General features: G+C 45.6%; 1 protein-coding gene across 2 annotated transcripts; it reads right to left on the reverse strand.

Annotated features, from left to right (window-relative positions):
- Positions 1-3,287: 3,287 nt before the first annotated feature.
- On the reverse strand, positions 3,288-14,301 carry TAF1C (TATA-box binding protein associated factor, RNA polymerase I subunit C). Of its 2 annotated transcripts, XM_056810203.1 has the most exons (15): positions 13,982-14,301; positions 10,349-10,517; positions 9,538-9,631; positions 9,087-9,184; positions 8,899-8,988; positions 8,681-8,754; positions 7,873-8,111; positions 7,508-7,624; positions 7,248-7,365; positions 7,090-7,161; positions 6,791-6,926; positions 6,540-6,683; positions 6,207-6,381; positions 5,978-6,115; positions 3,288-5,836 (listed from the first exon to the last, which is right to left on the reverse strand). In XM_056810203.1, the coding sequence occupies exons 2-15, from the start codon at positions 10,487-10,489 to the stop codon at positions 4,755-4,757; spliced, it is 2,718 nt and encodes a 905-aa protein (XP_056666181.1). In that variant the 5' UTR covers positions 10,490-10,517; positions 13,982-14,301; the 3' UTR covers positions 3,288-4,754. The 2 variants fall into 2 exon arrangements, with proteins under 2 accessions (XP_056666181.1, XP_056666186.1); XM_056810208.1 differs by lacking the exon at positions 7,090-7,161 and having other exon boundaries at positions 13,982-14,299.
- Positions 14,302-16,498: the final 2,197 nt, after the last annotated feature.

Genomic DNA, 16,498 nt, shown 5'->3' on the forward strand with positions numbered 1-16,498 from the left:
ACAACAGCACCATCCATTCGACACCCAGCTTTGCAGGATGGGAGGGAAGGTTTTTCTCTACCCAGAGCTCAACAGTGTATCTTTACTGGATCCCCATCAGGAAAGAGATGGACTCCACTGGTCAGTGAGTGTCTTACAAAGGCAGGCCCATCTCCACAGACGATTGCCTGCATGGGATTGGAATCCAGGTATTCCATACCATCACACACTTTCAGAAGCAGGTTCTCTGAGCACCTATGATCTGGCAGTCGGTAAAAGCCCCTCTGGAGGCTGCCTCATTGCCCAGTTCTGCTGTTACATAAAAAATATAGATGGGGCAGCTAGGCACACAGTGAATACAGAGCCAGGCCTGGAGTCGGGATCTGGGCTTAATTCTGGCTTCAGACACTTCTAGTGTTATGATTAAAAATCTCTGGAATGGTATATTAATGTATAATATAATACATAATTATATATAATATATAATGTATTCTCTAACATATATAATAAAATAATATAATTTATAATTAATAAAATTTAATAAAAGTTGAGAGAGAGGGTGCGAGAAAAAAGATCGCCTGGCCACTCTAACTAGAAGTCTCCAAGCTATGCCACGCTTCCTCTGCTCCTGCTCCTGACCCCAACTTGAGCCCAAGCCTTGTGGTTCTCAGCAGAAGCAGCCAAGATCATCCCAAGATCAACCTATCAGATAAAATAGCACAGGCCAAGGAGAGAGGGCTAGTTCCAGGCCTAGAAGAAAAAAAGCCCCTAGTGCTTCTCCTGCCTGGCTTATAAAAGCCAGTCTTTTCTCTCCTCCTCAGTGTCTCTCATTGGACTTGCTGAACTAAGTCCATGTCCCCAGTCCTAAAGTCCAGATGTATCACCCACAGGGACTTCCCAACACTTCCGGAATGACACATAGATACATGTGTGCAGGCTAGTCAAAGGCAGGGCTGGTATCAAGAATCTGGTTTTCAAACTGAATAAATGAGTATAATTTATATTGCATTTGCATACTAGCTGTGTGACCCTGGGAAAGTCACTTCCCCAATTGCCTAGCCCTTGCCTTTCTGTCTTAGAGTTGTTACTAAAACAAAGTAAGAGTTTAAAAAAAAAAGGTTTTGAATTCTTAGAGAATAGATGGTGACGGAAGATGAACATGTCACCTCTTTCCAGAGATGATGGCTTTAAAAAAACAGAAGAATCTACATTCTAGGAAATGGACAATTTAGGAATTTTATTTGCTGGACTATGCAAATTTATGATGAGGTGTTTGTTTGCCATTTCTGTTGTTCATTGGGTTGAGAGTAGTTGGAAGGACAGACAGTAAATGCCTATAAAAATAAGTTTTATTTTTTTAAAAAGACTGTCAAACGGCAAAGGTTTTACCAAATTGGAAAATGGCCCCAATGTCCCAATTTTCAAAATAAAGTTGGTGCAATCTGCAAACCGAAGGTCAGTGAACTCAACTTGGGCTCCTGACAGAGCTCTAGAAGAGACAATTGCAAGGATAGTCAGTGGATATCTACCTACAAAAGGATATTGGATCACAAAGGGCCAGAAGGAACTTTCCAAGCCCTGCCAAATGATACTAATTTCCTTTCAGATAGAGTAACCAGACTGGTAGAGCAAGGGGATGCTGGAGAATGTAGACCATTTACTTAGCAAAGCACTTGACAAAGTCTCTCCTGATAACCTTGAGGAAAAAGAAAGAGGCCAAGTAGACGGTGGGAACAAAAGCGGTTGACTGGCCAGATTTCATAGTAAGTATTGGGCTTGTCAACTTAGAAAAAAGTCTCTAGTGGAGAGTTCCAGAAATCTGATTGATCTTACACTACTTTATACCAATTTCTATATATTTATGTGTATTTATATATTGCTTCCTCATGGCCACTGCTTTCAGCTCCAACAATGTCTTTTTTATTCCCTTTTCTTCTAATTTTATGACTGATAAAATTATCTTCTATAGCCAACCAGAATTTATTGTAACGTATGGCATATAGCATGGTTCTAAGCTAATTTTTTGCCATATTTCTATCCACTTTTCTTGACTAGTTTAACTGAATGATGATGCCGTTCCCTTTCAACATTTTATTTCTTTAAAGAAGACTGAATAGCTATTACCTGATTAAGGTTGCAGAATCACCCACCATTGATATAGAAAGAAAAATCTGGGGTAGAATGTTGAGCATTAGAAGTTGAAAGCTACTGAGTCAGTCAATGAGCAGCACCTTCTATGTACCCAGTACTGCACTAGGCACTGGCCATATAGACAAAAGCCCCTGACCTCAAAGAGCTTACATTCTGGTGGTGGTGAGACTAACCACTTCCACCATTTTTTTTTAAAATAACTGTATTACCAAAAAGATAAAGAACAGAAGTTACAAGGTATTCCCCTCCAATATCTGGGGGCACACTCTCCTGTATCACCTAGATCCTTCAGGTGGATGGGTTCTGCCTTAAAGTACTTGCTACAATGGAGATAGGAACCCGTTCTTCCCAGGGTTATTGTAACCATCAAGAGGTAACATCCATATAGCTCCATAGGCACATTAAAGTACTAAGTAAATGCTTTTTGTTGTCCTTCAGTCATGTCCAACTCTACATGACCCCAGGGGCATTGTCCAGGGGTTTTCTTGGTAGAGTCTTCTCCAGGACATTCCCATTTTAGATGAGGAATGGAGGAAAATTGGGGTTGTGACTTGCCCAGGATCACACAGCCAGGAAGTGTCTGAGGCTGGGTCTAAACTCAGATCTGTTATAATAATTATAATTTATAAATAAATGCTAGCTATTGTGATTTCTGAATAGAGGTTGAGTCCATCAGCAGAGTACAAGTTTGGAAGTTTTAGACCTCATTGTTTCCTTACAAAGAAACATGACCTAAAATGTTTTGACTTGTTCAAAGACATAGCAAGATAAGTGGTCAGGTGTTATCTTACTCTTGCTCACACTGAATCTCATTTGCCACTTCTCTGTTTACACGCTGGGCATCTCAAATTCTTTCTGTAGTTTTCCACATGGATCTTACATTTCATTAGCAAGAAGAATGTTTTCCACTAGCGTTGAGTTTTGATGGGGCCTTTCCCTAACAAAACAGTTCATGTAATTTTTGTAGTCGAAAGGTTCCTTTGTTTTTTTTTACACCAATTATTTCCCTGTCTTTTCCCTCCAGAATTCCCCCCTCTTCCATGAAAAAAAAAAAAAAGAAAACCAGTTAGCAAAACCAAGCAACACAGCATATAAGTAACATTCAAAGCACACAGTCCCAAACTATCAAGATAAGGAAGGGCACAATCTTCCTCAGGGCCAATGTGGGTCATTGCACTTTATTGGAGATGAACCTTTTTGAGTTGCATCCAATAAATAATGTAAATGGCATTTTTATAACGTTGGGGTGGCCTAAAGATAAATCAACTCTTCATTTATTTGACTTTAGCTACATGGAGTGTTTTATAGTTGTATTTATTTATCACATATTTTATGCATTTTGTCATTAGTTGGGAATTTCTATAATTAGATTATTTCTTGGCAATTATTTATTGTAATATTGAATTATAACATGTAATATGTAAATATTCACTAGACACTGGAAAATGTAAGCCGGCATAAGGTCTCTGCCCTCCTCCAAAGTCAGCTTTGATTTGATTTGATTTCCCAAAGAAGTATCCCTTTATCTTTTGGTCTTCCAGTCAATTCTTTGCCTATGGCAAAGTCATTCCACAAGGATTCCATGATGACAAAAACACATTTTTGAGTTTTAAAATTAGGATATCCTTTTGGTTTCTTTAAGGGATGATAATTCACATAAGACCTTTTTCCCCCAGTAAAATTTTGTATCTTTAAGTAATAGTCAATCAGTCCCTTGTACATCTCACCATTTCCCTTTGTTATTAACCTCTGGTGACGTCCAAGAGTATGGATTAGACAGTCAGCTTAGACATATAAGGAGACACTTGTGCTAGGTGCCCATGTCTGAAAGGCAGATGATGGGGAAGTTTCCAGTCTTTATGATACAGTCATTAGCTCCGAAGTCATAGAGAGGGGATCAGTAGATAACTTTGAAGAAGAGAGGCAGCCCACAGTAAAAAGGGTGTAATTTAAAAGACTCGGTTTGGAACCTGAGATGACATCAATGGAGAAGCCTAAGGCAGCAGCTATAAGACAGTTCCTCATTCAAACCCTTTTCTGCCTTGGCTCCAAAGTCCCTCCTTCAAATTTTTATGTTTTCCCTGGTGAAACAGAGACTTAAAAGTTAAGAGTGACTCTTTTTAAAAGCTCCACAATGGTCAATATCCCAGCTAACTGTAGAGGGTCCATGTGTCTCCGGGGGGACATTTCCCCAATTGGCTCTGGTCACTGTGAAAAACAAATATCCAAGGCTAAATGGTATAAATACTGACCCCCCCAGTTTCAGTGATCACTGAGATGGTGTCAGAACTGGGACATCAAGAGAGGGTGCCTTACAGTGAGCTCCCATGAGTGATTAGTATTAAAGCAAACAAGGTAAGGTGCATCAAAAACTTTTCCTGAATACCAAGACTGATCAGACTGCCTAGCAGTGGAGGCTGGGTGCAGCCAGATAAAAGAGTGAGCTTTGCCAATTCTGCAAGTTACAGAGGAGGTATCATGGAGTAATGATCATTGATTGAACACTTGGTGTGATTCTTTCTGGCCTCAGTTTCCCCATCTGTAAATAAGGAAATGTCCCATTCCAAATCTACAATATCACGAGTTCCAGAGATGTCTGAGGATCCTACGACCCACAAATGTCCTTAGAAGCCCATGCGGGGTTTCTTCTTGAGGGGCTGTGAGCCTGCAAGGGAAGGAGTGGATCGGGAAGGAAGGGTGTGGATGCTTGAATTCTGGGAGTGTGATAAAGAGCTGAACCCTGGGTCAAGGGAATAGAGGGGTTGGCTACCCAGATTCTGGGAATGTGGCACAGAACGTCTTCCTGTGTCAGAAGTGGGGAAGGTCTGGCTGCCTAGATCCTGGGACTGGGGTGCAGAACAGCTTTCAGAGTCAAGAGAAGGGAGGACTGCAAGGTAATCTCGAAGTGTCTGCCGCCGCTCACGGGGTACACTTTTGGCCCAGAGCTCCTGCGATGGCTCCAGAGATTGAGAAGCTTCAGATGGCCTATGGATGGGGCTAGGAGTCTCATGGGGATGGTGGAAGGAACTGTTGAGGTCAGAGAAGTCAGAATTGGTTCTGACAGAGGAGAAAGAGCTGGAAAGCTGAGTCCGCTTCTTCTCCCGTGAATGCCGCTTTCTGGGTGCCCGAGAGCCACTTTGCTGGCTGTCCCACCAAAGGGCTCCCTTCCCCTCCCAGGACGCTTCCAAACGTTCACTCAACTTGTCCTCAGGACCAAAGGGTTCATGGCCAGGGGGAGGATCTGAGGGAGGGAGTGGGTCCAGGTCCCCTTGTTGCAGGAGCCGATCTTCAGTCATGGCGGCCTGCAGGCCCTCTTGGACCTTTCCTTTCGCTTCTTCCTCCCTCGACCATCGGAGATGATGTTGGGAGAAAGTAGGGGGTGTCCAGGGAGGGAGGGCCGGGGGAGCCTGTAACAGAGTCTTCAACCAACGGCGGCAACAGGCAACAGCCTGGGGATTCCAGGAAACAGCCATGGGGTCAGGGGCTGCGTCCAAGGACCCAGTAGCAGAAGTCTGGTCGTGAGAATTGAGGCCCAGGTCACCAGTGTGGTCACTAGAAGAGTTGGCATTTCGGAGAGAGTCAGCATCTTCAGAGTTGGCATCTGGCTGGAGCCAAAAGCGCTGATAAAAAGTGTCTCCGGCGGCCGAAAGTTGGAACAGCAACATGGTGGGATTGAGGCAACGTGGCGGTACGACAGCAACCAAGCCTGGGGAGAGCCCAGGGAAGAGGATCCCCAATCCTGAGTTGTTTCATTTGGACAGCAGGCTATTGGTCCCTAAACACCCTATGCTGGGGACACCTTTATCCATATGCCCTCCCATGTGGGGGCAGCACATTCCCAACATACCTGTGAGAGGAGCCTTGAGACGCTCCTGCAGCAGCTGCTGACCATGTGGCTCAAGCTCCGGAAAGCCAGGGAGGGAGTCGATTGGTGAAGGAAGCGACTGTGGTGGGGCTGCAAGCTGAGGGGTACAAGCGGAGCCTCCTGGGGAAGAGGGGACAGCAAGGGAGTCAGCCGGAGGTTGCGACCCAAACAGTGCCCCTTGGTTCCTGCCAGCCTCGTCCCTGGGTCTCACCTGAGAGATGCAGCATCCGTAGGTGGCCCCCAAGTCCTCCTAGCAGCAAGGGAAGGGGTGCCCCAGGCTGGGGTGGGGGCAGCAGCTGAGCCAGCAGCGGAGGGGACATGAGCCCATGGTTCCACTTCATCATTGGCACGAGAGGTAAACGCTCATCCATCAGGTAGAGGGAGAACTGGGAGCATTGTGCCCCAAATCAGGGGGACAGCACCCACTCTGCATGGATGTACCCTGGGAACTTCGGGGGGCAGGGGAGGTCACCTTTGGAAGAAGGGTCTTTGGGGATGAGGGAAAGGGTCTCGGCAGCCTTGGGACAAGAGGATTTTCACTTACCTGCGTGCAGACAAGGTGGAGGGTGGGACTCGGGGAGACAGGACCAGACGTCCCCAAGGACTGGGCCAGGAGGACGCGCTCCCCTCGCTGACACGAGGCTTCTGCCCCCACACGAAAAAGGAGCGCCCTGCAGTCTGAAGGACCCTGAGGCCAAAGGCACGGTCAGGAGGCCACGCTCCTAAGCCCTGACACCCTGATACCCTAAAGTCTCTTCCTCCAAGGCCGGGGAATGTCCGCCCCCACATCCCTACCCGAACATCCGTGAGTCTGATGCCAGTGCGGTCGGCAACCGTCAGCACCCGGGGGTGAGCTGTGAAGTCTGCCCAGCGCCACTTCGAGGGGTCCTTGAAGATGAGGGTCTCGGGGTCATGGTGTATTTGCTGCAGCCTTGAGGACAGAAGGAGAACGGACCTCACTCTTTGTCTCTAGAAAGAGGCCCAGGCAGACTTGGGCTGTGCCTGGCAGAGGATGATGGAGGTCTGGCCTGGGAAAGCCTGGCAAGGGTAGGGGGAAGAGTCTGGGTCGCAACTGACCCGGGGGCACACATTACCCGTCCCGGGGGCTCCACAGACAGACAGCTCCTGAACGAGTGCAGACGGCCAGCTCTGCGGGAAGATGAGGGCTGCAGGGATTGAGCGAGGGACGTCAGCATGGGGGTGATGGGGGCCCCCCGCCCGAGCTTCTCCACATCCCAGGCCCCCACCTCACCTGAGGCTGATTCCTGTGGCTCCCTTCTCCGTGTCCAGCACCTGGAGGGGTTCAGGATGCCCTTGCCGACTGACCTGCCACACAGCACAGTGGTGATCAGAGCGAACAGCTACCAGAGCTGAGGAGAGCACAGGGGTTAGCTGAGAACAGTCTGGGGAGGAGGGGACCCCAGGAGCCAAATCAGGAAGTTTCCTGGAGATCGGTGCGGGGCAGAGGGTGGAAAATGGGGGTCCCCTGAAGGAGACGCTCAGCACACTCACCTTCCCCTTGGATAGTGCGGGTCACCACTTGCCGCACTGGGCCCCGGAGCAGGACTCGGATGGGCTCCCCCAGGGCTTGGGGATTGCTGGTAGGAGACAGTCTGACCTTCTGGAAATCTGAAGAGCTAGTTAAGTCAGCCTTAAGATGCAGAACCAGGGGATGGAAAGGACCTCGGAAACCATCTGGTCTGAGCCCCTTTAACAGAGCCAGAACCAAGCCCAGGAACTTGGATACGGATGTAGCATTCTCCATCTGGCCAGTCCCTCGCCTAGCCCTCCTGCACCTCCCCCCTCCCCCCCTCCCCCCAATAAGTCCCTAGCAGGAGAGGACGAGCCCATCTCCCCTCCTTGCTCCAGAAGGATACTCAGCTGGTTGTGGGCTCTCCCAGTGGGGTAGATCAGCTGCCCGACTTGGGGTTTGGCCCCAGGGAGCCAACCCAGAGCACCCCCTGTAGAAGCTTCGTCCAGCAGCAGCTTCTTCCAGCGTGACTCGAGCTCCTCATGCAGCAGCCCACCAAGCAGACCTTCTACTTCCTGGCCCAGCACTGCACCCCCTACAAGGGAGAAGCGTCGCTGACGGGTGCTCAAGTGGGCCCAGGGGCACCTATGAGAGGAAGATCCTATTAAAAATAATACCTTCTCGGGGGCAGCTGGCTGGCTCCGTGGTGAGATGGCCTAAAGATGGTAGTAGGTCCTGGGTTCAAATGTAGATTCAGGCATTTCCCAGCAGGACCCTGGGAAATTCACTTAACCCCATTCCCTAGTTCTGTCTTGGAATAAATTATACAGTATTGATTCTAAGATAGAAAGTAAGGGTTGTTTTTTTTTTTAAATCATCTCACTATTTCCAAAACATATAAAGGTCCACAAAGCACTTTTCTTATGGCAACCCATACTGCCATACATGGTTGAATAAAGATTATCATCCCCATTTTACAGATAAGGAGACTAAGCCTCAGAGGACACACGACTTGTTAGTGCCACAACTAAGACTCAATCCCAGGTCTAGGGCTTCCCTTGCACCCACTGAGTTAGCATAGGTGGGATGGTCAGGCAGAAGGTTGGTATACTTGGGGAGTAATTCTGGTCCCACCTCCCAATTCTCTCTTCCCAATCCTAAATCCAGACAGTCCATTCCCCCTCACCCCCTTCCCTTCTCCTTGAGTCACTTGCCCCTTGGGCTGGTGTCCACTGAGGTCCTGGAGCAACCGTTCTGCATTCATCACCTTTCTGCCCTTGCAGGATTTCTGGAGAGAAAGCTTCAGTTACTGCCTCTGGTCAATCAGTCATCACCTCAGGATCACCCCCCACCCTCACCCATCACTTTTAGTTTAAACTCACTTCCCCCAGCCAGGAGACACTTATCTCAGCTGTTCAGTGGCCAAATTTACCTTTGTTTCCCCCAGGTTAAAATTCTCCTGCAGCAGCCTTCCTAGGGGTCCGAAGGCAATGTCCCCATGATCCCACAAGAACTGGTTGAGCTGAAAGGGGCACAGAAAGATTGGGGCAGTGACCATAGACTGCAAGGGCTCAGATCAGAGCCCAAAGTAACTCTGAAAAGTCCCCAATGTCTATTCACCTGCTCTATCACATCTACGGTCACTCTGGCTCTGGATGGATGCCTCCATCTGCCCTGGAAAAGCAGATCTTGGGATGTCAGCTCAGGGTCCCAGGGATCTGAAGGGAAATTAGGGAGGCTAAGGAGAAAGATTCTGGGACAAAAAGGATCTGGGTTGGGTGAGAAGTCTGAGAATAAATTGAGAAGGAAATGCCAAAAGGGAAGGTAAAAGTGGAAAAGGCAATCCCAAGAACTTTGTAGGAGGATCATTTTAATTCCCCATCCTTGGTAGGTAGATATATGCATCTGATGACTCTGGGCATTGAGATGAGAGCCCAAAGTCCAAGCAGCTTCTGTTTCCAGAGGGAGTTTTAGGCTAGGTTCCAGGAGTTATACCCCAATAAAAATGGATGGCTGGGAGGGAACTGTGTCAGAAAGCAGCAAGCAGGGACAGTAAAAGGGACCTCCTCACCAGCACCAGGGTGCAGAAAGGGGAGAGGTCCAGGAGTGTCAGAAGTCCATCTTCCCCACTTTGCCACATATGATGCCTCATGTTGGGGGCTGACCTGAAAGAGAAGAACAGCTGCCATTAGTCTACCCCTTTATCATCTAGGTAAATCTCCATTTTGCCAGGGTGTGTGGTATGAATTTTGGAGTCAGAGCACTTGCATTCTAATACTATCTTTGAAGTTTACTACCTGTGTGGCCCAGGGCAAGTCATCTCATATCTCTGGGTCTCAGTTTCTTCATCTATAAAATGAGGCCTCTGAAGTCCCTTCTACCTCTAGGTCTAGAGGCCTAGGACCACTTCAGTTCTTGTAAATTAACTGGTCCTACACTGAACATTGCTGAGTTAGGTTAAATCTTTTTAACTCTAAATATTTCCTGTCCATCCCAGTAGGGAAGATTTGAGCCAGCAATGGGTTTGCAATCAGAGGAGCTATTTTCTAAAACCAATCTGAACACTTAGGAGACCACTTACTGCCTGGAAAAATCCCTCCCTCTCCCTGGGTCTCAGTTTCCTCATCTGTAAAATGAGGGAGCTGGACAAAATGATCTCCAAGGCCCCTTCTAGATCCAAATCTATGATCCCAATGAGCTAATAGAGAACACGAGTGATATTATTCTTCCTCATTATGGAATTGTTGACAGGGGAAGCTCCCCAAGTCAAGTCCCTGGGGTACCGAGGACATCAGACATCCTACTAGTAGAGCAGAAATTAATAGTACCGTTTGTGCCAACTAACAACAGTTCCCCAGAAAGGGCCCCAGGGTTGCTCCTACCGAAGGATCTTGGGTCTGGGGGGGCTTCAACAGCTGCATATAGTCACTCCAAGCAGGAGCCAGGAAAGAGCCAGGGGAGTCATTCTGGCCAGGGGGGCCAGGCAAAAAGAATGTGGGAAAGAGATTGTCAGGGAAATCCATCTGATATCCAATTCTCTAGTCTTGGTTTCTGTGAAACAAAGATAAGAAGGTTAGATTTTTTCAATAGCACCCTGCACAAAGGATTTCATGGGGCCGCTAGCCTCCTGTAAGGGGACAAGAAGTGTTTCTCCACTGGTAATGAAAAGAAACTGAAAGCCAAATTTGTCCTCAGCAATATTCTCAGTCCCAGGAGTCATGTGCAGTGCTCACAGGCACAAGGCTTTTGTTTGCCCCCCAAGCACACAGTTTATTTATTCATGCCTGCATTCATTCATTCATTCATTCATTCATTCAATGGACACCTATTAAGCACCTAACAAGGGCAATGCATCATGATAATTCTTTAAGGGAAAAATTACTTAAGATCTGGTTGCTACCCTCATAAAATTCAGTCTAAGATCAATCACAAAGGTAACTCAAATGCCCAGTACTGAAAAATGGCAATAATGGGTGCAAAGTGTTACCCTCATGTGATCCAAGAGGGAAAGTCATTACTACTTGGGGGATCATACCTAACTCTAGATCATCCCCATAATCTGCCTCCTTCCCTTCCTACTAAAAAGATCAAGAGATAGTTACAAAACTATGCAGACTTGGTCTACTATAATTTTTTGCTAGCTAAACTCAAATGGTACAAGATAATCCTTTAGAAGTCATCCTAATGGTTCCCTATCCCACCTTTCCATAGTCATCACCATTCTGCCCTGGCAGGATTTCTGGAGAGAAAGCTGTAGTTACTTCTTACCTTTGGTCAATCTGCCAATCACCACAGGATCATCCCCCTTTCCTCCCAACATCGTCGGGGGTCATATTCAGTTTAAACTCATTTCCCCCAGGCAGGAGCCACTTCCAGGAGCTGTTCCAAACCTTCTCTTCACACCTCAAGCTTCTCCCCACAATGTGCTCCATAGCCTTTCAGTTTAGAGGCTGAAAAGACTGAGACCATTCCCAGAGACCTCCTTCCTCCTCATCTCACATCCTTTCAACAATCATCCCCATTACATCCTTCTTCACTCCACTCTTGGAAGAGGCCAATCCCTCACCATATACTTTTTATCCCACTCCCTTCTGTCTTCTCCAGCAGTGGTCCCACTATAAACTTTTTCTAATCTTCAATTACTGCCTATTTCCTGGCTTCTTCAACAAGCTATGCCAAGGCTCCCTCTCATTCTTGCTCTCATCCCTTACCTCCTCCCCTACTCAGCTAAACTCTAGACAAAAGCAGTCTGCCCTCCAAGCCTCTCTTCTCACTCACTTCTTAACTCACTGCAGTCTAGCTCTAGGCCTCATCATTTACCTGAAATAACTCTCCAAAGTTATCAATGATCTCTTAAATACCAAATTGAATGCCTTTTTCTCAGTCCTCCTCTTTCTTGAATTCTCTGAATTCTCTGGTTAGCACCATTTACTACCTTCTCCTCCTGGAAACACTTTTCTCTGGATTTTCATGATATTGTTCCCTTTTGGTTCTCCTCCTACTTCTCTGACCATTGCTTTTCAGACTCCTTTGCTAAAGAATCACCCAGAATATAACTGCTAAACATGGTATACCCTGAGGCTCTGTTTTTGACTCTCCTTTCTTTTCTCTCTACATACTCTCATTTGGTGATCTCAATTTCCATGGACTTAATTACCAATGTCTGGAGTATAGTATTCCTAGAATTCCTAGAGCCACTAGATGACTCAGTGAATTGGGCCTGAAGTCAGGAAGACCTGAGTTCAAATTTGGCCTCAGATACTTACTAGCTGTGTGGCCTTGGGGAAGTCACTTAACTCTGTTTACCTTAATCCACTAGAGAAGGAAATGACAAAACCATTCTAGTATCTAGTCATAAGGAGCTGGACATGACTGAACAACAATTTCTAGACTATCTAGATTGACTGATCAAGGAAGACTATACAGATATAAAGGATAGGAAACAATCTGACTAAAAACAAGATGTAGAAAAGTATATGCTCTGTTTCAGGAGGTAGAGAGTTAAGGAGGTATATGCTCTGGAGTTAAGAAGATCTGAGTTCAAATTTGGTTTCTCAGATACCTATTGCTGTGTGATTCTGGACAAGTTACTTCACTTGTTTGCCTTAATCTACTGGAGAAGGAAATGGCAAACCACTCATATCTTTGCCAAGAAAAAAACCTCATAGACACAAGGGTCCATGGAGTCACCAAGAATTAGATACATATAAAGAACAATAACAACATGGTCTGTTTTGTGGGCTGGAGGGTAATTTGTAGCATTTGAGCAATCCAGTCTGGTAGGAAGCACAGAATGATAATAATGTATCACAATCCCTGTGTAGTGGAAGTGGTAAAAACAAATGATGGCAAGGATCTGAGAGGTCAGGAAATAAGAATAAATAACCAGTTTTTGGGAACCTGAAAACAGGAGGCAGAAAGAAAGGGATAAAGCAGGGGAGAAATGGACCTGTCCAAGGAGAGTGGCACTAAATAGAATGTGGACTAGCTGTTGGAACTGGTCTGGCTGTCAGACCTCAGGTGAGTCACTGAGAAAGCCAGTGTGGCAGAAATAGGTGGAATGGGGAATCAAGTCAAGTATGCATTTATATTTTCTTTTTAAAAACTTTTACCTTCTGTCTTAGAATCAATATGGTGTATTAGTTCCAAGGCAGAAGAGCTAGGAAATGTGGATTAAGTGACTTGCCCAGGGTCACACAGCTAGGAAGTGTTTGAGGTCACATTTGAACCCAAGACCTCCTCTTCTAGGTCAGGTTCTCCATCTACAGAGCCAACTAGCTGACCCCTAAGCATACATTTATTAAGCACCTACTATGTGCCAGGCATCATGCTATGGGCTGGGGCTCCCAAGAAAGACAAAAAAATCCCTGCTTACAAGAATCTAAGAGCCTAACTAGGGAGACAACATGTCAACAACAAAAACAAACAAACGAGGATATGGTCAGAATAAACAGGAGATAATCAACCAAGATTAAGAAAGGTTGGGAAAGACTTCTGGGAGAGGCAAAGAAAAGGAAGCAGAAAATTCTAAGTAGGGGGAACAGTCAAGGAAAATGCCCCGGAGTCCATAGACTGAGCATTCTAGGAACAGTCTGGAGGCTAGTATCCCTTGGAATGGCAGAGTACCCAGAGGGAAGTGGTGTGCAAATCCTGGTAAGGTAGGAAAGAGACAGGTTGTGAAGGAGAATGTGAGGGCTGGAAACCTCGAGTTGGTCTGCTCCAACTTCCTCCTCTAACATTTTTTTCAGGAAAGCGAAACCCAGAACGGGAAGGAGACCACCCCATAATTCATCAGTTGCGGATCTGGAATTCGAACTCTGGTCCAACCTGACTTTTGGACTGGGTTGAGAGTATCGTTCCGTTATACTAAGAAGCTTAGACCTGGAGCCGAGAGAGCCGGACCTAAATCTCAACTTGGTCGAGTCTCTCCCCGCCGTGCCTCAGTTTCCCTGTCTGTAAAATTGGGTTGAATGACAACCTCCACCCCGCCCTGCGGAAAGGGGAACCAAGATTACCCAGGCCTCTTCAGTTCTTCAATTGTAAAACGGCGGATCGTGATACCATTCCCCGGGGCGCGAAGCAGTTCAAGCCGAAATCCATCAACCAGCTCACAAACTTGCCGGCGGAAGACGCGTGGGAGGTGGGAGAAGGTAGAATTCAGAAACTGACGACTCACTCCCGGCGCCTGTGTAGGACGAAGAATCGCCGATCGAAGGATTTCCCGGGACTCTAGGGCCCGATCCCCGAACTTGGGTACCGGAAGTCCTCCGACCGGACCGTCATGCCTTACTAAGTATGGCGGCCTCCTTAGTTTCAGCCCTCAATTAGGAGCCGCCATTTTATCGAAACAGAATTAACCCCGCCTCCTTACTGGCTGCGTGGACGGTGGCCCTCTGGGGCCATTCAGAAACGTCTGTAGAAACTGACTGCTAGATAGTTGAGTAAATTGAGAGCCAGGTATACAAACAGGAGATCCTGGGTTCATGTGCGACCTCAGCCACTTCGTAACTGTATGACCCTGAAAAAATCACTTAACCCCAATTGTCAAGCTTCTGCCTTGGAACCAACACACAATATTGATTCCAAGATGGAAGGTAAGGGTTAAAAAAAAGAAAGTAATGCAGATCTGAGGAGGCGCGCCCCTGTTATTAACCCCCCTCCTTTTACTGCTCCCCCAACTTTCACCCACCTTCCGTACCCATTCATTTTGTTGTTGCAAAACTGTCACAACCATTATGTCACCATTATTATCCTTTGCAAGAATTTTGCCCATTTTGCAGATGGGGAAAATGGGTCCAGAGAAAAGAGAGGTGTACAAAGTCACAAAGTGGATAGGATCAAGATAGAGTTAGAGTTGGAAGCAATTTTAGACTAGTCACTATTAGACTGTGATCTCATTGAGAGCAGGGACTTTTTTTTTTTGTATTTTCATCCCTAGCATTTAGTATAATGCCCGAGGGCACATAGTTGACATTTAAATGTTTATTGATTGATTTTTCTATTAGTATCCTCCCCAATGCTTTACTGGATACTTAGCACATTGTAAATGCTTAATAAATGCTCTTCATTCATTCATTTAATTTAATTTAATTGATGAAACCAGGTCCTGAAAGTTCACTGATGTGGGATCAGGAGTAGCTGGGTCCAAATCTAGCCTTGCATACTTCATAGCTGTGTGACCCTGGGCAGTAAACTCCACTGAAAGCAGAGACTTTTTGTTTTTTAGCCTTTCTTTTTATCCTATCTCATCCCAATGCCTGGCACTGTAGTAGAGGATTAATAAATGCTACCTGATTAACCAGGAACCAGGTTTCCTGATTCCTGCCTCTGCTCACATTAGAATCTTGAACAAATTATTTCACATCTCTGGAACTCAGTTTCCTCATTTGTAAAATGAGGGTGTTGGACTAGATCAGGGGTTCTTAAACCTGGGGCTTGTGCCCCCTCCCAAATCAATCAATCAATCAATCAATCAATCAATCAATCAATCCATCAATCCATTAAAGAACAATTATTATTAAAGGGTCCCTGGATAGATTTTCAGGGAGTTTATGAACTTGCATAGGTAAAAAAAAATTAATCTTTATTTCAAAAAAATTGGTTTCTTTTTATGTATTTATAATATATAATTATATTTTATAAAATATATTTCAATATATTGATATTCATGTTTAATGTAATTAAAAACATTATTCTGAAATGGGATCCCTAGGCTTCACTAGGATAACCAAAGGGTCTATGGAACAAACAAGATTAAGAAGACTCTTAGACTAAATGCTCCAAAAGCTTTAGCTCAGATAGTTCACCAGATAAACTAGATAAAGATGAATTTTTGAATATTTCCAGAAGGCAACATTCCCTGAGATTCCTGGATCATTACTTAGGACCAGGATGACCTTGGACCTATAGTTAACCGCACCCCCCCATGCCCAAATTTCTCCATCTGTAGAATGAAAGGGACTTGGGCTAGATATTGCCCAAATCCTAGCCATCTCTGACATTCTTCAACTATGATGCCAACTCCAGGGGCTTTCAGATCTTAGGATCTGCTTCCCTTAAAAAAGGAGTATCTCACCCCACTTTTTTTGCTTTTTTTTGTTCTTTTCTTTTGCAGGGTACATGCAAGCAAGCTAAATATCAAAAACATCTGCATCTCAAGGGTCCGAATCTAATATACATACATTTTAAAAAAGTGATTCTAAGCAACATTATTAATAACAACAATAGTTAGCATTTATATTGTTCATCCTTCATTTTTTGTAGATATTACATTTCGTAGATGTTGTAGACAATGACATTACAGGATGAATCTAATTTAAGTGAAGCAGGGTTACACATTGTTGTCAGCCTTACTCCTCCAGAACCATTGAAGTCCAGTAGCCGGACAAAAACAAGAAACATTGGAGATGGCCCAGGATTCTGTAGATAAATCCGGTACCTTCATGGCCATTGGAACAAATTGTTCTCATCTGCTCACTTTGAAGGGGGAAGTTTTTGTGTGCTTAGGATAGATGTCTCCCTAAATCACTGAC

The sequence above is a fragment of the Monodelphis domestica genome, chromosome 1 (assembly GCF_027887165.1).
Source record: "Monodelphis domestica isolate mMonDom1 chromosome 1, mMonDom1.pri, whole genome shotgun sequence".
Taxonomy (NCBI): Eukaryota; Metazoa; Chordata; class Mammalia; order Didelphimorphia; family Didelphidae; genus Monodelphis; species Monodelphis domestica.